This window comes from Oratosquilla oratoria, chromosome 36 (genome assembly GCF_046742065.1).
Source record: "Oratosquilla oratoria isolate Oo_2021 chromosome 36, ASM4674206v1, whole genome shotgun sequence".
Lineage (NCBI taxonomy): Eukaryota > Metazoa > Arthropoda > Malacostraca > Stomatopoda > Squillidae > Oratosquilla > Oratosquilla oratoria.
In genome coordinates, this window is record NC_134812.1 from 34,614,104 (window position 1) to 34,635,516 (window position 21,413).

The window sequence follows — 21,413 nt, forward strand, 5'->3', positions numbered from 1 at the left end:
ACAACTTCACTATAGCAGTCTCATTTACAGATTTTGTTCTTGCTAACAACAACAAAAATTTGTTTAACTAAGGGCAAAGCTGTTGATGAAGAGGTCATAATTGGGTCAATGATTTTGTTTTGGCTAATGCTAAATGATTTTATTAGTTTAGAGAAAGCTTTGGTTTAAAAAATGTAAGCTTCATTGATATTGTCACCAAGTGTGGGTTGTTGCAGCTTGTGTAGTAAAAACAGTGTGATTGACATCTAAAGAATGAGTGAAACTTTGAAACTTTTTCTTTGTAACTGACATGATCCTACATAAACTTTTCAGATCTCTAGTACCAAGCAGAATTAACTCCCGACGAAACTCTGTGTCTGAAGACAAGAACCAGGATCGAGCAAGATCAAGACGTAACAGCAGTACGGTAAGCTCAATTGCCTAAGTTGGTGTCCAGTTACATACTTCTTTATTGTTGGTAGGATTTTTACATCTTTCAGTTCATTACCTTTATCCTGTCCTTCTCTTATGTTTGCTTGACTAAACCTGTTGTATCTTAACCTAATCTACCTAACATAAATACACCTATTCAATTAGTGATTCATCCAATTGGTGGTCAGGCTTAGATTACTTGGCATAGAAAAAAGATAGGAGTGATTGCTTAATCAATCTTTTTGAGGGCAATAAGAAGCAGGTTTAGTGCCCCATCATTAGTGCTGAGTGGAAATATAATCCCAGCACATTTCTGACCTGTTTCAAATAAAATAGTGTAGAAACTAATATATAAAATAGAGCATTAAGAGTAACAACTGGATGTATCGAAACCACTCTAATAGGACACCTGCATTCAAAAACTAAAACGCTTTTCCTGGAATATCATATGGAAATGATAGGTAGGCTACACAGCATTCAACTTCACTCACCCATCTCATTATATCACAGAAGCACAATTGACTGAACATAAAAAAAAACCCAGCAACTTACTACTGGAACACATACACAACCTACTATCTGTGCTACCAAATTCATCTGCACAAAAATTGATTAATTTTCCATTCCATTTTCCATGTGACACTATTTTTGCATGGAGCTAAGAATGGAAAATGGATTTCAATACTAAAAGATACAAAGTACTGGTAATGGGAATTAGCTGCAAAAGACCATCTTTAAATTAATCCTTGGGAAATGAATTCATTACAAAAGCAAAAAAAAAGGAAAAAAGAAAAATATTTGGGAGTGTTGATAAAATACAACCTGTCACCTGACAGACATATGAGTAGGATTGTACGAGTTGAAGAAACATATGGACTACTGCAGAAAATTAAAGTGTTATCCACTGCAATATCCAACAAGGTAATACCCTAGGAATTTTTATCACCACATACCTTGCATTCCTCCTAATTCACCTCTTTGTGGTCAAAGTCTCCCAGGATAGATAGGATTATGTGGACTATATCCTTGGATCTAGGGGAAGGCAAGATACCTGCCAATAGATTTTTGTGGAAATTATAGCACAAAGGAAGAATCAAGAATAACTTCTTTGAAAGGACAAAGGATTTTCTGAAAGATCTGTACATAAGGACACTAGTGAAGGATAGGATGTCAGGATGCAAGGTGATGACTAGTGGAGTCCCATAAGGGTTGATTCTGGCACCTGTAGTGTTCTTGATATATATAAATGAAAAGATGAAAGGTATAATAAGGTACACTAACATGTTTGCAAATGATGCAAAAATCATGATAAAAAAAGGGGGGGAAGACTGTAAATTATTGCAAGAAGATGTAGACAATATTTATGGCCTTGAAGTATTAAGCCACACTGGTTGAATTTTATTCACCATCATCAGAGGTCTTCATAGGAAATTCAACAATTTAGTCTGAACTGATAATCTCTGTTTTATTTCCAAGTCTTTGTTGCTTCATTAGGACTCAGCCAGTTGTCACTGTGGAATATTCATTCACACTCATAAATTATTTTCAACACAAGGAGACCCTCTATAAGTGTATCTGTCACTCTTTTTGCTTATTTTTCTTTACTTATTCTTTCTACAAGCCCATACTGTCAGAGCATTCTTTGAACAACTCGGTCTGCTAGCTCTCTTTCCACCCCCTACTCTCCACCTCGCTTCTTCATTTCTATAAAAAGAAACACCATGTACAACATTTTGCTGATTAGAGCTTTGTCAAGTACATAGTCATGGCACACAAATCTGAGAATAAATAAGAGAACCCAAGGAGAATGGGGAAGGTCACTGGAGCCTAGTGACAGTTAAGGAGGATGGAGAGCAATTGTCTGTATACAGTAGGACATTTGTTCACCGCTGATGGACAAATGCTAAAATGGAATAAATAAGATGACGGGTCATTTATCCACTTTTGAAGGACCATGATTTTGTTTATAATAGGAAGCAAAGGAATCAGGTGGGATGAAATGTTAACCATGCCTTCATTCTTTTTGATTGTGTTAGATCCCTGGATGATGCTTCCAAATATTTCATCCTCATTTCTCACTATCCATCCTCATAACCCACACCATACTTCTTCAATACTTTATCTCAAACACATATAAGGCTCCTCTTTCTGCCTCCTTTGTATTTTAAGTCTTTACCCCATACACTGTCATAGGCACAATCATGCCTTCATATATAGCATCCATTTTCAGATACCTACTTCTCATAACACTTTTCACTCACCCAAAATATTTAACTTCATTCCCACTCCTCCATTTTCTGCTACATGTGACCTTTAATACTTAAAACTATCCACTTCCTCCAGCCTTTCTCCTTTAAGAGTTATCTTCAACTCACTGCCTCCTTCATGCTGTGTACATCTCATTATCTTACTTTTACCCACATTTTCTTTCAACTTTTTCCTCTCACTCTTCCAAACTCCATCACTAACAGCCTAAGACCTTCCTCTGACCTAGACACATGTGTATTGTCATCTGGAAACAATAACTGGCTCACCTCTCACTTCCCTTCACTCTCATTAACCATCTTTAATCCCTTGCCCATTTCCCTTGTACAGTGAGATCTCTCATTAACGGACATTAATTAGCTGTGTTTGCTGTGTTTTTGTTGTGTTTTCGGTGTTTTTGGTGTTGTTGTTTAGTGCGTGCAATCACTATGCAATCACCCAAAAACCACTCCAGAACACCGAAAACACAGCAAAAACACTGCAAGCGCAGCTAATTAACATCTGTTAATGAAAGGTCTCACTGTATTTAGATCCTGTACCACTACATCCAGGTGCACATTAAACAACCATGGTGACATTGCACAACCCCCTCTTCATCTGAAATCACTCATTCTTACTATTTCCAACCCTAACACAAACTATTTATGTAAAAGCTTTTAACTACCCTTAATAACTTTCCTCCATCTAATACATCTGCAACACCTCCAACAATGCCTTCCTGTCTACCTTGTCATAAGCCATCTCCAGATCTTTAAAAGCCCCCCCACAAAGAAAATAATCTTTTCGCCAAAAGCTCTTGTGTATCTGCTTTTCTACAAACATTTGATCCACACATCCTCTAGGTTTCCTAAACCCACACTGTTCCTCACCAATTGCTCTATTCCCCTCATAATCCTTTTAATTAACACTATCCCACATGCCTTTCCAAATACATTCCACAGAATTATCCCTCTAAAACAACTACATTTATCTTTGTCCCTTTTTCCATCGTAAAGTGGAACTATACAAGTACTCCTCTAGCACATTCCTCTCCCTTAGGGACACATTAACCTCACTAGCCAATCATCTGTAACCGTATATCCCTTTCTCAGACACTCCATGTGACACCCATTTAACCCAACCTTACCAGTTTTCACCACTTTCAGAGGTCTTTGTCTTTTTCCTATAGTCCTGTTATTTTCTTTTTCCATTACAGTTATTTTTCTATTACCTCCCACTAGTACAATCAATCAATTCCTAACCTCCTCCACATTTGGCAGCTTTCTGAAATACTCTACCCATCTTTCCCTTATCACCTTACTTGCATTAGCATCTGTCCATCTGCACCCTCTACATTTTCCTCTCTACTTGATGGACCTCCTCCCTTCCCCAATCTCTTTACTTTCTTATGAAAAAAAAAAAAAAAAAAAAAAAAAAAAAAAATATATATATATATATATATATATATATATATAAATAGATATATAAATAAAAAATAAAAAACAAAAAATAAAAGTAATAGTAATGAATGAATAAATAAATAAATGAAAAAATAAAATCATTACACACGTGCTTTTTCCCTTCCACTACTGTATTTACCTTTTCATCCCACCATTTGCCAACTCTCCTTCTGCTCCCTCCCATCTTCCTTCTTTGAACATTTTAACACTTCAATCCTGAAGCATATTCATTCTTCATCTACACCTACCTCTCCTCTATCCCTCACCACCTCACACACTTCTCTCAGGTTCTGGTATTCTTCCTCTGTATCCTTCTCATTTAATTTGTTTACTTTTAGCTCTTTTCTACCATTCTCCCTTTTCCTTCTTCCCCACTTCTCTATTCTCAATTCTCCATCAAACAAAAAATTATTTGACACTCCCCCAACTCTCCCTAAGACTTGAATGTTCAGAACTCCTCCAGTCTCCCTTTATCATTAACACATTTTACTTGTAACACTAAAGACAATATTGTAGACTCAATAAAGGAAAAATAGTCTTGGTTTCTAGTTTCTGATTTATGTGCTGCAGGAGCTTGAATATGTTGACATGAGGCATGTCACTGATGCTGAGGTGGATAGAATGATTCATGATGGAGAGGAGAATATCCTTTGGCATGTAGTTTACTCAGGTCAGGGGCATAAACTCCAGTCCAAGTCTGCATGGAATAAAGACATAAGAAATTTCCTGAAGAAGGTACCAGGTACTCAGGTAAGATTTGTCTTCATGTTATTGTCTGTAGTTTCACTACCACTTTTTCTTTGTGTAGTCCTTATCTTTCTCACATGCTCCTAGAAAACGTTGATCTTGATTATGGATAGAACTCGGGTTTATTCTCATTGATTCAGTAGAAAGGTGTGTTGTGTGATGGTGGTCATCATTTCAAGTAAGAAATTGTCCATAAATATACAAATATTTTGTCTTTCTAGTTCATTGACACAACGGCAATATAATCCTGGTGAGAGATGTTGAATATTAAAAAGGGAATTAGGAGGAGTGGGAATCAAATAGAAGTGAAGATTCTTGGGTAATACTCTATTGAATATAGTGAAGATAGTACAATGACCCAGTAGGTCAAAGATATAACAACATCAAGAGGCGATAACACACCTGTGAGATTGGAAATGTTGCTTACCAAAGAACCTGATGTTATTGACTTTAAAGGAAAGAGTGGCTATGTAGCATTTGAATTTCAGTTGACAGCTAAAAAGTTAGAAATTACCTGGAAAATAAAGAGAAATTACCTGGAAAAAAAATGGAGGGAAAATAAGATGAAGGAATAATAAGAAAGAGCTGGGAGAGAATACTTGAGAATCTAAATAGAGGCAGAAAGGAACTTTAAAGAAGGTATTATTGATAAAAGCAAAGATGAGCCTTTGATGTGTCACAGATTTATCAATGGTAAATTAAGATGAGAAAGTAATCTTTAATATAAAAGTAGATGGAGAAGTCTATGAAAATGCATCAATGCAGGCTAAAAAAAGGAAAAAAAAATTACAATGATTTTTTACTAAGGAAAATGATATTGTGGAGAAGAGTGTGAGCAAGAAAGGTGGGTTAAAAGTTATAAAACTGAATGTCAAGGAGACAAACTATTAGAACCATTAAATTCTAAGAAACCTTCAGGGCTTGATGGAATCTCAAACTGGATGATTCAGGAATGCAAAGAACTGGTGGCAAGATTTATTGATTGATTGTGTGTTTATTAGAAGAAAGAGTAGTGCCCAAGGACTGGAAAATGGCTAGTGTGGTAACAATTCATGATGGAGAGAGTTAGGAGAAACACCTGAATGACAAACCAATGTTTCTGACCACCATGACAGATAAACTGTGTGAAAAGACTATGAAAAACATATGAGTAAAATTTCTTGAAAAGAGAAATGTATACATACAATCAATTCAGTTTAAGAAATAGGGGATTGCATAATCAGGCCTGTTAATCTTTGAGTCAAAAGTGGTTGATGTACAACAAAAACAAGAGAGCAGGCAAGGTGGATTGTATGTGTTTTAGTCTGGAGAAGCCTTTGATAAGGTATCTTACAAACAACTAATGCAGAAATTGAAGCATAGAGGATTTAAATGAAGCCTCTAGGAATAAATGAAATATTGTCTAGAAGTCTTATATAGTTAAGGATAAGATGTCAGGATGGAAATAAGTAACCATTAGTCCAACAAAAGTCAGTACTCACCCATATTATTCTTGACTCATATAAATATACATACTGTACTCATACCACAAAACAAACATTCCAAGATCAAACCCACAAAACCCTATATTCCATTTGATTCCCTTGGACATCAGCCCAGCTAAGAAATTCCTTCCACAACAAGCAAAAACTAAATAGGTATGACTGAATTCAGGTAATCACACAGCACTAAAACAGTATCAACACAGAATAGGACTGGCCACAGAATCCAGTTGTCCCAATTGCATTCACCATACAGAAGACACAAAACACCCTATTCTACAGTGCCCTACTCTAGTCTTACCCAGACAACAATAACATATTTTCCTTGAGTGGCTTGTCAGCCAATCCAGTGGCCATTGCTGGTTACCTGAGAGCCATAGCCTGGGACAATAAACTAATTGATTCACATGATGTCAATAAACAAGTAACTCTTATAATATGAATGTTATCAGGAGAATAAAAGATGAGGACTGCAAATTGTTAAGAGAGAGAAAAAAAAATACATGACTGGGGCCAAGTATGGAAAATTAAACTCAGCACCACATATACAAATAATTTTTAAATGGAAAAAATTACAGAGATCAACAATGATTCAACTGACAAATATATCAACATGATTGTGGACAAGACATATGGCCTCTTGATGAATATTAAAGTAGCTTCTGACTACATGAATGGTGAGATGATAAAAAAAGTAATTGAGAATATAATCTGGCCCAGATTAGAAATTCAGCAATGGTGTGTTACCTGTACAAAATAAATAATAAGTGATAAATAAGAATGAGAGAATACAAGCAAAAGCAACCAAGTTGACATGCAACTAACAGACAATCTGTTTAAGGAAAGTTTAGAAGTATTTTGGCCTACCATCATTAAAAGAAAGAAGTGAGAGAGAAAGGTGACATGATTGCAGTGTACAGATCAATTAAAGGAGTGGATAGAATTGACAGGGAAGACCTTTTGGTTTAGGATGAAAGTTTCATAAGGTCATGGGAAGAAAAATCACCTGCATAATGGATATCAAGGAAACATTTTCTGTACAGATGTGTTGACTTGTGGTTTAATTTAAAATAAGGAATAGTCCAAACTAGAATTACAAACAAATTTAAGGCTAATTTTGATCAATGGAGACAAAGAGACAGCCCCTTGATTACAATTCCTTTCCTTTACGTTACAGTTAGATAGAGTGATATAAATACTTTTTCTTGTGAAGATTGGCTTTGCTATGAATGATAAATTCCATCTTGATATATTCACTCATTTCTTGCATTACTTTTTACAGTCTTCATCAGTATTTTCATATCAGCTTGAATCATGAAGTAACAAGTAGACTGTCACATCCAATTATGTACTGACTTTCTCCCACCACCAGGCAAAGATCAAAAGCCTTCATGAGGCAGCAAGTGAAGGCAATTTTAACAGAGTCAAACAACTGACATGGGAAAATCCAAAGCTAGCGATGGCCCGAAATAAGGAAGGCGCCACTCCTCTCCACTTTGCAGCTCGATCTGGTGATGTGGTGGTGACCAAGCATTTATTGGAGCTTTACCCAGATGCAATAAATGTTGCTGATGAGGTAAGAGCTACAAAAGAAAAAAAGCAGGTTGTATAGTATGGTAACTCTTTAAGCCAGGGTTTGTCCTTATATGGTAATTCTTTATCCGGTAAATTCACAGTTACGGTATTTGGTAATTACTACCCTCGATTCTATTTACGGTAAGAAAAATTCACAGATACGGTATCCGCTAGATATTTTGAAGAGGAAAGAGCAGGGAGAAGGTACGTCTGCCATATCCTATTATTACATGTTATAATGGGTTCGGTATACGGTAATCTCAATTTGCAGTAAGGTTTTCAGGAACGCATATGTACCGTATAACGAGGACTTACTGTACTTGAATTCATAAAGTATTGATGATGGTTTCTACTATAAACAGGCACCATCTGCTGTAAGAGCTTGCACATACCTATAGTGTGTGTGTGTATCAGATCTAGGTTTTACTACTTACATAACTGTATGATTAATTTTGTTTTGTTGGTATTATATGTAAGAATACCAACTTTACTATCTCATCTCACTGGTACGAGTATAAATTTCTTTATGAAAACTGGCGATTCTTTTTCTGCCTCTGACAGGATGGCCGCACTCCACTTCACTGGGCAGCTGCAGCAAGTGAAGGTGACACATCTGCAACATACGATTTTCTCTCTGGTGAGGGTGGAGATACACAAATGGAGGACTGGGTGAGTATTTTGTTTCTTGGCTTTATAGGTAAGGGCAAATGAGACAAATTTTGTCTTCCACCTTTATTTTTATTACACTCAAAAGATTTTAAACTAAACCCTGATATTGTTTATTCTCAAGTAATAGTTGACCTTTTTTAAATCTGAAATTAGGGGTCAACTCATGCATGATGAAATTCATGATTAGAATGAGTAAAAGAAAAAATATTTGAGTCAGATTGCTATAAAAACAATGAAGAAAAAAATATTGATTATTTGTCTAAAAACAATAGTCTCCATAGCACTGAAAGCACAGGGTTGAGCTAGGAGTATGAGTTGAGTTCACCCCAGACCCCTATAACTGAAGCCTCCTACACTTGGAGCTATGGAGACTTGTTTTCAAGACCAGATTTACTATACCGGTGACCTATTTTTTCATACAAAATTATATGGTATTCAAAGGATCTTGTAGGAAATTTTAGATGCTTATTTGTCTAGCAGTCATAGCAATTATATTCATATGTAGTATCATTGTCTAGTCAACTTATGTTGTCTTTAAATTTAGTCAATATTTGTCAAATTACTACATGTATTATAGAATTATTCCTTATGAGCATTTTTGTATACATTTGTTATCTAATATCTTGAGGGACCTCAATGGAAATAAGCCCCTCATCAGGGTCTTTTTGAGTTTGCCCTAGTATATTAAAATAATTTTACATTTCATGAGTACTTCAATTGTACTCATGAAAAAATATTTAGTACTGATGGTGCTTTATTTTAAGAAGTACACTCATAGAACATACACAGTATGATAATTATAACAAACAACATAAATATTACATCAGAATTCTCAAATTATTGCGGATGCTGCAAATATTACAGTAGATTACTAGTAATATTTTATCATTCACATGTAACACACATAGTATGATAATTTCTGGTACAACAAACATTTTATATTAAAGAAAATACTTGGTACATTACATGAAAAATTACGCCAGAGTCCTCAGATTGTAGAGCCAACTTTTACACAAATTATATGAAAAATTCTAGATTTTTTTCCCTTAAAAACAGGTGGTCGACTTTTACATAAAGTTGACTATTACTCTGGGATATACAGTATTTTCTTTAAGTACTCATTCCAGAAATTTTAGGCCATATTCAGTCTTTCTGTCTGGGACTCTGTGACATCTTTCTTGTACTGCACATCCACTTCACAACAGTTTTGTGAACTGTAACTGAATACAGGAAATAATTTGATTTGGAAGTAACAAGTCTACTTTAGAGAAAATTAGAAGAATATGACTTTTGATTTCCATTATTCAATATTGCAAATGATTAAGATATCACACATTACATTTCATGTGCCCAATCTTTGTTTTCTGACTATGCCCTTGTCAAAATGAATGATTATGTAAAACCTCAGGAAGGTGTGAAGCCAAGAGACCTTCTTCAGGGGAACAGCCAACAAACATGGGGCCATTCACAAGGACCTCCTAGTGATCATCCCAAAGATAAAGAGTTGGATAAGGAGATAGAAGATGCTGTGAGGGATGCAGAGAATGACAATTACAAGGCCATGACAGATATCATTCTTCGAGGAGATGGTCGCTACTTTGTGGGGCGCAAAACCAAAGACAGTGACTTACAACATTTTTTGGATCAAATTCCTCGTCATTTGGTATGCACAAAGCCAAATCATCTGCCATCCTCTGTCACTCTTAATAATCAGCGAATTTTTTTTACGTATACATGAATTCTTTAGTAAACAAACCACCCAAACCTTAACAGTTACTGTTAAGGAAGGAATAATTCCACTTTGCATGATTTTCAATGCTGACAAAAACTGCACTACAGGCACAGCTCTACAATGCATATATAATTGTAAATGGCCTTAATCTTGGCCAAACTGCAGCCTGTGCTGTGTATGGTTATGTTTTGATCAGTTGTGCATGTATTTTCTGTACACACTTTTACATGGCTATTCTATATTTAATGCATGTATCATTGATGCATGTGAATTAATACACATGGATAAGGTGAGCATGAGCTTTAATCTAAATTCATTCTCGACTAGTCTTGCATAATTTTTAATAGACTTATATCTTTCTCTGCCACCTTCACCAACTTGTCATGGTTTTAATGCATTCTTATATGTAATCAGGTGGTAGAGAACTACTGATGTGTGCATTTAAATGGCATGGACACAATTTCCTAAGTATCTGGTGTATGTATGCAGACAGAAATGTATGTAACATTACAGTGATTGTATATACTCATATAGATATGACTGGATAGATGTATGAGTATTTTGCCAACAATATAGTGCTTCTGTCATAGGGAGATATTACACAGGAGAAGTGGAGTCATAGAAGTGGTAAAGGAATAATTTAAGGAGGGACAGTAGAAGTTAAAAAGTGACCAACATGTTTTAGTAGAAATTAATCTCCAGTCATAAAAGAATGTTGAATGACTATGTCCATAGGAATGACATGAAGTCCCTAAAATATTGGCTACATAAAACATGCAATTAGTTCCTCATATGGGGAGGGGTGCAAGATAATGAATATATTGTGCATATTATATCTTAGATATGTATTTGTTTACTTGTGGTATACAGGGTAAATTTAAATATGTATGCCACCTCAAAACACTTTCACCACATTTTTCATTATCCACTTGTACTTTCATGTTACACCACTTCTAATTATATATTAAATTTGTCTATCATTATTTCAAAAATTGAACTTCTTGATATATTTTTACCTAGGTTATCTGATGTGATAGATTAGAGATTGGTGAAGGTGTTAAAAGCAAGAATAAGTAAAATTTCTTGTATTGATAATCTTCTTACTTCTTGTAATAATGAGAGTGTGTCAATTATGTTTAGTGTTCTCTCAACCGATCTGTTTCTTTTCCTGCAAGTATTCATGTACAGTGAGTGTGTGACTATGTGGTATGGTAGTTTTACCTCCCCATCCTGAAAATAGGCCTAGAAGTTAAGTGATCAACATTCTTTTTTGAGTGAAGATTAGTGTCCAGTCTTCAAAGACTGTAGGAATGTCACTAAACTCCATAAGATATTGACTGCATAAGATTATACAGTCAATTTCCCACATGTAGAAGGTAGTAGAAATAAGGTCAAAGCCAATAGAGAAATATTTTGGGCCTGGTCCAAATATCAAGTGTCATGCACCTCCAAAAGAAGGTGAGGGTGTTGATGGACTTTGAAAATAGCTAGCAAAATATTCTCTCTTATATACATCATCCAGTACCAACACATGTAAGTCCATCATTGGTCCCTAGGAAAAACAGAAATGGAAAAGACTATATATATATATATATATATATATATATGTATATGTGTATATATATATATATATATATGTGTGTGTGTATATATATATATATATATATATATATATACATACATACATATATGGTAAATATATATACATATATATATTAAGATTGAGAAATCATCAGAGTTACATGGAATAATGTGTGAAATGCTGAAAAATATAGTAAAATGGATGTAAATGTGAGATGCAGGAAGGAGATTTTTTTTTTGGTGGGGGGATTGAATAATGGCTTGTATGATGTGAAACTATGAAGTGAGAAAAAACTAAGAGGGATGTAAGAACTACAATTCTGTATAATATGAGGAAACCTAAAATCACCAACATTCTGTGAATCCATGTGCTTTTCTTTGTGATCCCATTTTACTTGTTTGTTTTTCTCATAAACTATTTTGAATTTCTTACGTAATGCACATAAATATTTTCCATTCATTAACAAAATTTTAATGATGCATTTTCCTTATTGAGTTTTTTGTCTATGACAAACTTACATAACATATTTCATTGTAATAAATATTAGGACCTGTATTCTTGAAACACTACCTCTTTCAAGACTGGAAGTCCATACTTTGTAGTATTTGATGTCTAATATTTTTATACATGATATCCTATAGCCTAACACATAAGTTTTTTCACATATAAGTGTTTCAGTCCTAATACTTTTCTTTCATGTACAGGAGTCAATAGAGGAACTGCATGAGGCAGTCGAGAAAGGCGAGACAAGGAGAGTAATTAATTTGCTGGATCGTAAGCAGAAAGCCCGAACTCGAGATCGTAACCATGCCAACATCCTGCATAAGGCCGTGCTCTTCGGACATACTGGTATTAAGGATAACTGGATTTACAAAATAGGGGATGGTGGCTGGCTTGCAGTTACATTCTTAGAGAATATGAGTCCTATAGTGCAAGAAAATAATTGAGAATAAAAAGAACTTAAAAAAAATGTAGAAGGTTGGGGGATAGTATTAGCTAAGTGTAGTCACCAGCAGGTTTCATTTTGTAGTTAATAACAGTGTGGTACATTTGTAGAAAATTAGGAGGTGATACCAGCTAAGTATAGGCACCAGCAGGTTTCATTTTGTAGGTAATGATAGCCAAGAGTGGAATTGATAACCATGAACCCTGAAGGCTACCAAGGAATGTGTTGGAGATTGTCCAAGGTTGATTTGTTGTTGTTGTTGTTCTCTAGACTGTCTGGCCAAGCAGTCCCTTCACCCTGAGGAATGCCACGGCTGGAACAGGGTTTTTCCACAAATCCTTTGTAGTGTATATTGTGTTGTTGGCATGCGTGATTGTGTACAATGCAGTCTCCCATAATGTGTTGTATGGTGTGAAGTGATGCAGTCACCCAGTCTCTTCTGGTAACTTAGAAGGGCTGGATAGTGGCCGCACCACAGTCTGGCCAGATGGATTCTGCCCTTTCAAGGGAGAGAGGACACAGAGGGATGGATATCAGGGGGTCTGGCATGCAGCAATATGTCTTTTAATTTATTGATGAAGCAGTGTGATAATATTATAGATATGCTTCTGGAGGCTGGTGTCTGGTGATTGTGGAGGAGAAGAGATTATTCATGTGTGGTACAGGTATTTGGGTGTTGTTTTGATGTTTCTTGCCATGTGTAGGTGTTTTTGCAATGTATTTACCTAGTTGTATTTTATGGGATGAGAGCTATGCTCATAGTGACCTGCTTTGTATCTCTCTGCATCCAGTTTGTTCTTAAAATCTTGTATAGTTTTGGCACTCACTGTTTCCCCATTTAGTTTGTTCCAGACATCAATCACTCTGTGTGGGAAGCTATTCTTTTTCAAATCTCTTCTGTAACTGTCCTTCTTTAGCTTCTTCTTGTGTCCTCTTGTTTCTCTTCTGTCCCATTTTAATAAGTCATCTCTATCAAGAACTTCCATCCCTTTCATAATTCTGTAAATAGTCAGCAAATCGCCTCTTTCTCTTCTCTGTTCCAGTGTTGATAGATGTAATTTATCCAATCTTTGTTCATACATAAAATTTGTCTGTGTCACATTGTCATCCATGAGGAGATGAGAGGGGGGGGAAGGGGTGGTAGAGGGGAGTGGAAAGGGTGGGAGTAGGTACATGCCTTTGATTTAGCTACCTTCCTTGTGAGGGGGAAAAAAGCTCTTGGTATATAGAGAGATAGACATTGGATTTCTGATGTGAAGTTTGGGTAGTGTGATTTTCTGTTGCCTCTGGGAATGTATTTCTCGTCGGCATTTTGTATGATTGTAATGAAGGTGTGTACAGCAGTGTCTATGTCTATGATTGGTGTAGTGTTTTGTGTCTCAAATTGTTGTTCTGTCTCTTCAGTGAAAGCTTCACAGTTTGCTCTCTTGTGTGTCTGTGGCCAACTGGGGTGTATCATGTTTTGGTGGTGATGATGATTAGAAGGCAGTTGGATCTGAGGGCTCCCACCACTTTCCATGAAGTTGTTGGGGTTAGGGAGGGGGAACAGAAGGTGATGTCAGGAGAGGAGTGGGTGTAGAGGGCTTGATGGGGGATATGTACGTGACTATGGGTGTGATTCTTGATGATCATTGAGTCAGGTTGTGTTTGCATTTGTGTCTGACTGTGTTGGGGTTGTTGACATACCAGGCCAACAACTTGGTGTTGAAGTCACCACCCAGGATAAGGTTGGGGTGGTGGCAAAATGGTTAAGGTTAGGCCTAAAGTTGTTTGGAACTGTGGGGGATAATTTGGGGGGGTGAATGTGTTAACTATTGTAATTGTGGATTTGTTACCTGTTGGGATTTGGATTGATTTTCAGTGGTGTTGTCTGTAGTAGGGAGGAGGGTTTTGGTGGTGGCACTTGTGTCCACAAAGCAGATGGACAAGTGGATCATGGTGATGAGTACAATGCCATTGCCATTGGTCTGGTTGTGTGTGATGGTAGTGAAATTATGAAATGTGTGTGTGTTTTTCGGAGTGTCATAGTTTTGTTTCTTGTATGATGCCAATGTGTATGTTGTGTTGTTTGACAAAGTGTTCAAGTTCATGTTTTTTTTTGTGTTGATACCATCAATGTTATATTGTAAGATGCTGATGTTGTGTTATGTATGTGTTGTAGGTTGCTGTACAAGGTTGGGGTACTGATGGGAGAGAATTAGGATCAGGGTCAGAGGGTGGAAGAGGAGTATTTAGGGAGGAGAATGGGGGGAATGGGATGGCAAGGGTGAAAGTGTGGGTGAGGATGCAAGCTGGGGGGATGGTGGGAGTGAATTTTTGGGTGGGCAAATAGAACAGGTCCAGGTGTTTGTGTATTGTTTTATGTCATCAAGTGTTGTGCAAGTGAAGTGGGCCCAGTTTTTGCATGAGTTGCACTAAACTGAGCTCTTTGTTTGTTGGCTTAAGGTGATGGATTTGGAACATGTTGAACATGTGTATTTTGTGGTGGGCCCAGGATTGCTCTCTACATCTTCGGTTAATAGGAGGAGAAGAGGAGTGATCACCAGAGAATCACCCCTCAGTGCAGAAAAAAATGTGAAGGTGTATTGTTGTTAAAAGGGCCATGGTACTCGTCTGGATAACTGAAGCTGCTCCCAGGGATTGGTGCCACCTGCATAAGAACTGATGGTAGGGAGTGTTGCTGTGGCTATTTGGCCCCTAGCTCTTTGGGTTGGGGTGGTGGTCCCACAACACAGATGCTGCCACACCAGGACCCATCCAAGGTTGAGGAGTAGTGTGGCATAACATGAAATACTGGAGAGTATAGAGTTGGGCCATTCTACTGGAATGGCTGGGAACCTGGACCAATACAGGACTCAGAAATGGTGGACTAGAGCTCTCATGAGGATGGATAAGGAGAGGTATGTCAGGGGAATCCCTAAGGATGTTGAAGGCCACCTTAATGTAAGTGACCTCAGGCTTGTTTACTGAGCCTTGAAGAAACTCCACTCTAGATCTGTGATCCAGAGGAGCACAGCCTGAATAGCTGATAGCTAGCTAGTGTCGGATGTGCAGGGGTACAATCCCAGTGCTGAGTACTTTGAGCAGTTACTCATTGACCCTTCAAGTAGACATCTTTCATTTGATGGTGTTTGGGTGGCAGTTACCAATCCATTGATATTCCGATCATTGCCTTCTGACAGAGGTCAAAAAGGCTGTGAATAAGTTGAAGGGCGGAAAGATATCTGGCATCTGCAACATCTGTGTGGAGTTGCTGAAAGATGGAGGTGAGGCCATGATCTGCTGATTATCTTCATACCTTGTCAACTTCCTCATTTTCTTGTGGAGGTCCAGCCGAAAGGGGCTGGCACTTGATCTTTGGGCTGGGCTCCTCTACTTTTAAACATGAGAGCTGACAACTGTTGATTACTCCACTTCTTTTGCTACTTTCAGTCAGAGATATAGAAACAGTCTCACACTAATATAATGTAGACATCAGTCCAAGATTTCTTCCTTTGCCAACTGCTGCGGGGCTGCAGGTTTCCAATTATTGGAACTTGAGGCAATGATTTATTGATTGATAACTGTGTACTGAATTTACTTGGATTATATTCTTACTAATGGTTTACTGATGTGATTGTAACACTTGTCTGCTTTGACAGACCTTGTATGCTATCTGGTAACATCTTTCCCGGACCAATTATTGGAACTTGAGGCAGTGATTTATTGATTGATAACAGTGTATTGAATTTACTGGGATTATATTCTTACTAATGGTTTACTGATGTGATTGTAACACTTGTCTGCTTTGACAGACCTTGTACGCTACCTGGTAACATCTTTCCCGGACCTACTGGATCACAAAGATCGTGCTGGCAGGACACCACTTCACTATGCTGGGATGATACGTGATGGAGGACATATCTACAAAATCCTGGAAAAGTCTGGGGGCAACAACACTGTCAAAGACAATGTAAGTTCTTATCTGTCAAAAGTGCCAAATTCAAGATGTCTATACTAGTTGAGAGTTGGAAAAGTCCGTGTATGTATATGAATTACAAGTATAATTGTGGCACCCAAAGCTTGCTGATGAAATAATATACTATCCTAGCTTTTTAATTTAAGATTTCAAAATATTGCTTGTGATTTTGTATTTGGTACTCTGAAGAAATACTTACAGTCATACACTACCTAGTTAAGAGACTGCTAAATCGCACTCCAGTAAAATAATATGAGGCAACTCCGATATTCATAAAGAAGAGCCAAAACCTTTCTCTAGGCTTTATTCAACTAACAAAACATCAATACAGTCTGAAAACAAAACAGAAACATTATAAGTAAACATACCCATTCTAATCAGGTTAATATGCACAATTAGTTATAAGTAGACAGAATAATCTTTTTGCAATAGTCTACCATCCTCCTTGTTTTTCACGTTCTGATGATTTTTGTGTCATCTGCAAACATGTTGGCATAGCTTGTGCCTTCCATCGTGTCATTGACATAGACAAGAAACATTGTTGATGCGAGCACTAAACCTTGTGGAACTCTGCTCATTAGTGCTCTCCATCTTGACATCTTGTCCTTTACTACTGTCCTCATGTATCTTTCCTTCAGAAAGTCTTTCATCCATTCTCGTAGTTTGCCGCTCAGTCGTCCAACATGCTCCAATTTCCACATAAGTTGACTGTGAGGTATTTTATGAGGTTATGGAAATAGATTAAAAATAAAGAACTTCAAAACTTCAAAAATATCAATAGACATATTTTTCTGTATTGGTGTGTGAACTTGTAGAATAGCCTGAGAGAAGACATAGTTTAATCTAAAACTGTAAATGGATTGAAGTGAAGTTTGACTGATAGAGAAAAAGAAGTGGGACCTTACTAGCATAATTCCTTTCATGTATACAATCAGTATCTATCTACCAAAGTCCTCTTTTCCTCATAAGGGAGGTAGCCATGTTATATTTAGGTAAATATAATTAGGTAAATACATATCTTTGTTATACTTCATATCCTTATGTGGGTTTCCTACAGACTGGAATTACTGTTTTTTTTGTCTTTTCTGTGGCAGAAAAATTACACTCCAGAGGACTATGTGCAGAATCCTGCACTCATGAGCCAGTGGGATCTTAAAAAGGAATTAGAAGAAGGAATCCCTGATCCTGAATCTGATTCACGGCCATACACAAAAGGAAGTGAAGGTAAGTACCATGATAATTTCACATGATTTATTCATAATTTGTGAGGAATATGGTGATGCTACTTGATAGGCATGGTCAAGTCTGATGTATAAAGAACTAGGATATTATAAGATAATATAGTTTCTTTCATGACATAATGGCCATTAGTTGCAACATTTTATTGCTTCTGAAGGTATCTTAAAAAGAATTTTCATCAAGGTGTTATGAAGCATTTTACAGCAGGGGTACTTTGGCATTAAAGTCTAAACATCTGTACATGTGATATCTGTTTAGAATGTGTTAATTCAACAGAGATAATAAAGATAAACATGAAAGATAAGCATTAATGACTACATCATTGGTAATCAGTCTATTTATTTTATTTTATTTTTATCACAACCTTTTCCAACATTGAGACCTTAGCAGAACAGATAAGCACATGGTTTGTGCCTTTTTTTTTTACAGAAATGTGAGACTTTGGCCACTTATTCTACTTGGGTTAGTAAAGGTTTTGTGATATTGTGCCAACTGAACAGTACCTTCTGTGATGGCCAACAGTGCCTCTAATGGCTGACTGTAAAAATGCCACTAGAAAACTTTTCTTTTGCTCTATATTTCCCATACAGTAGTTCATTGAAGTGAAATCTGGATATTTGTACATTATACCACTAGGAAATATCTTTCTTTGTATAAATTTCTTACAGAAAATATTTTTTGTTGACTGTGAATTTTGTTGTGTACATATTTTCATAAAAAAAACTTCTGTGAATATTTAAGTTTACACATATTATGTACATATTTCTGCATAGTTTTACAAGAATTCTTTATCACATGCACTAAAGGCTGCTCATGCACACCACTATCATCATTAACATGTTCTGCATTCACAATGCACAAGCTCCCCATATATCTTTGTAGCTTCAGGTAATTTTGTTCATTTAGGGTGATAGACTCCATCTAAAACCTGTTGCCAGTTGATGAGGTCAAGAAAAATGTGTATTCACCTAATTGTATTTACCTAATTGTAATATACAGGAAAGGAGCAATGCTCTGCTCATTGGGTCCTGTCTCCTATTATCTAATTTTCTAATATGCCTAGACTCAAATTCATGTACTGTTCCAACTTAATCTATATCCTTGATTTCCAATTTTCATATTTAGATTTGAACTCATGTATTGTTTAAGCTTAGGCTATATCACCATCTAAGGTATCTACATATTTATGCATCTATATGGAAAACTATTTCTTCACATCCTTTAGATAAGTGGTTCTTAATTTACTTCAGTGACCTCTTAAAGCCCTCTCATCCATAATCAGATCTCCTCTGTCAATGCAATCTATGCCCTCTAGTGACCTGAATATTGTAATCATATCACCTCTTTATCATTGAACATTCAAAATTGGCATACCCAGTACTTTAAGTCTATCCTCATATAGTTTATTTGCCAGGCTTTGGACCAGCTTGGTTGCTGTCCTTTGCATTCTCTCAATTTTGCTTATACACTCTTGTAGGGACCATACTACTGATCCATATTCCAGTCTTGGATGTATCAGGTTTTTAATGAGATTTTTCATCATTCCTTCTACAGTAGTCCATGTCTCTCCCACAATCCTGCTGATATGTCTATCAGGTGACAGGTTGTCTTTTATCAAGACTTCTAAGTCTTTCTTCTTTTTTGCTTTTGTAATGGGTTCACCTCCCAAGGAGTAGTTTAAGGATGGTCTTTTGCCACTACAGTTGCCCATTTCCAATACTTGCATTTTTTTGTTATTAAACTTCATTCCCCATTCTTGGCTCAATGCAAAAATATTGTCAATCATTTTGCAGTAGTCTACCATCCTCCTCATTTTTTCTCATAATTTTTGTGTCATCTGGAAATATGTTGGCATAGCTTGTTCCTTCCATCATGTCATTGACATAGACAAGGAACATTATTGATATAAGCCCTGAACTTTGTGAAACTGCTTATTAGTGCTCTCCATCTTGACATCTTGTCCTTCACTACTGTCCTCGTGTATCTTTCCTTCAAAAAGTCTTTCATCCATTCTCGTAGTTTGCCACTCAGTCGTCCAACATGCTCCAATTTCCACATAAGGTGACTGTGAGGTACTTTATCAAATGCCCTCTCTAGGTCCAAGTACAGGCAGCCCACCCACCCCTTTCTTTCTTGCAGCACATCAATCACTCTTGAGTAAAAGCTTAAAAGGTTTGACACACAAGAGCCTCCAGATCTCAAATGAAAATGACTGTCAGAATGTTCATCTCTTCAAGATATTTGGTCCATCGATCTTTCATAATCCTTTTATATAATTTCACTAATGTGCTGGTTAGTGATACCAGTCTATAATTTAGTGGTGTCTCCTTGTTTCCACCTTTGTATTTATGTAGTTGGTTAAATTCAACCATAATTTGCTTATGGTATTTGACTGCATTATAACTTTTCCTATGTTATTTCATGGATCAATGCTTCTATATAGAAAATTATCTTTTAATGTCCTTACATCTTGTCTTCATCATTATCACCCCATGTCCTTTGGTATTCCTTTGATTCCACACCAAGAAGTCTTCTTTGTCAGTTATGTTCACTCTTCTCATAGCTCTGAATACTGGTATTAAATCACCTCTCCTCATTCTTCTAACTTTGGCATCTCCAGTGTATTTAGTCTTTCTTCATATAACTTATATGCTAGACCTCAAACCCTTTTAATTGCTGCCATTTGAATTTTCTCTATTTTAATTGTAACTTTCTTTTCATCATTTATGTGGTGACCAAACTACTGCAGCATACTTCAGTCTTGGGTGAATCAACATTTCAATAATTTTATCATCATACCATCATCCATGTAGTTGAATAGAATTCTTATGTTATTCAACAACTTATAAGTCTCCTCTGTAAAATGCTTGGTATGTTTTTCAGTGATGGGTTATTTTTGCTTTTATTTGTTATTGTGTATCTCTTCACATTGAAATTAATTTCCCAATTCTGAATCCATTCAGGTATTCTATCCAGATCCTTCTGTATCAGCCCACAATAAACCTCATCCTTCACTCTCCTCATGAGGGTTTGTTCCATCCATCATGTCTTTAATGTATATCTAAAACATTAGTAAGTCCAGCACTGATACTTGTGGGGCGCCATTAGGTACTTTCCATTAACCAGACATTCTATCCTTCACTACTGAAAAAAAAAAAAAAAAAAAAAAAAAAAAAAAAAAAAAAATCCACACAGAGTGGTGGATATCTGGAACAATTTGGACGAATCAATAGTGTGTGCAAACACCATACAAGAATTTAAGAACAAAATAGATGTTTTGAGGTACAAAGACAGGTCACTATGAGTGGTGGATGTCTGGAACAATTTGGATGAATTAGTAGTGTGTGCAAACACCATATGAGAATTTAA

General features: G+C 36.4%; 1 protein-coding gene across 1 annotated transcript in view; it reads left to right on the forward strand.

Moving 5' to 3' along the window:
• Positions 1–21,413, forward strand: part of LOC143019103 (uncharacterized) — a 61,356-nt gene that overhangs the window by 26,311 nt on the left and 13,632 nt on the right. The window contains exons 4-11 of the mRNA XM_076174802.1: positions 313–406; positions 4,686–4,865; positions 7,716–7,919; positions 8,480–8,587; positions 9,996–10,250; positions 12,606–12,750; positions 16,642–16,799; positions 17,900–18,029. Of these exons, the coding sequence (XP_076030917.1) occupies positions 313–406; positions 4,686–4,865; positions 7,716–7,919; positions 8,480–8,587; positions 9,996–10,250; positions 12,606–12,750; positions 16,642–16,799; positions 17,900–18,029 (1,274 nt within the window). The remainder of the gene's footprint in view (positions 1–312; positions 407–4,685; positions 4,866–7,715; positions 7,920–8,479; positions 8,588–9,995; positions 10,251–12,605; positions 12,751–16,641; positions 16,800–17,899; positions 18,030–21,413) is intronic.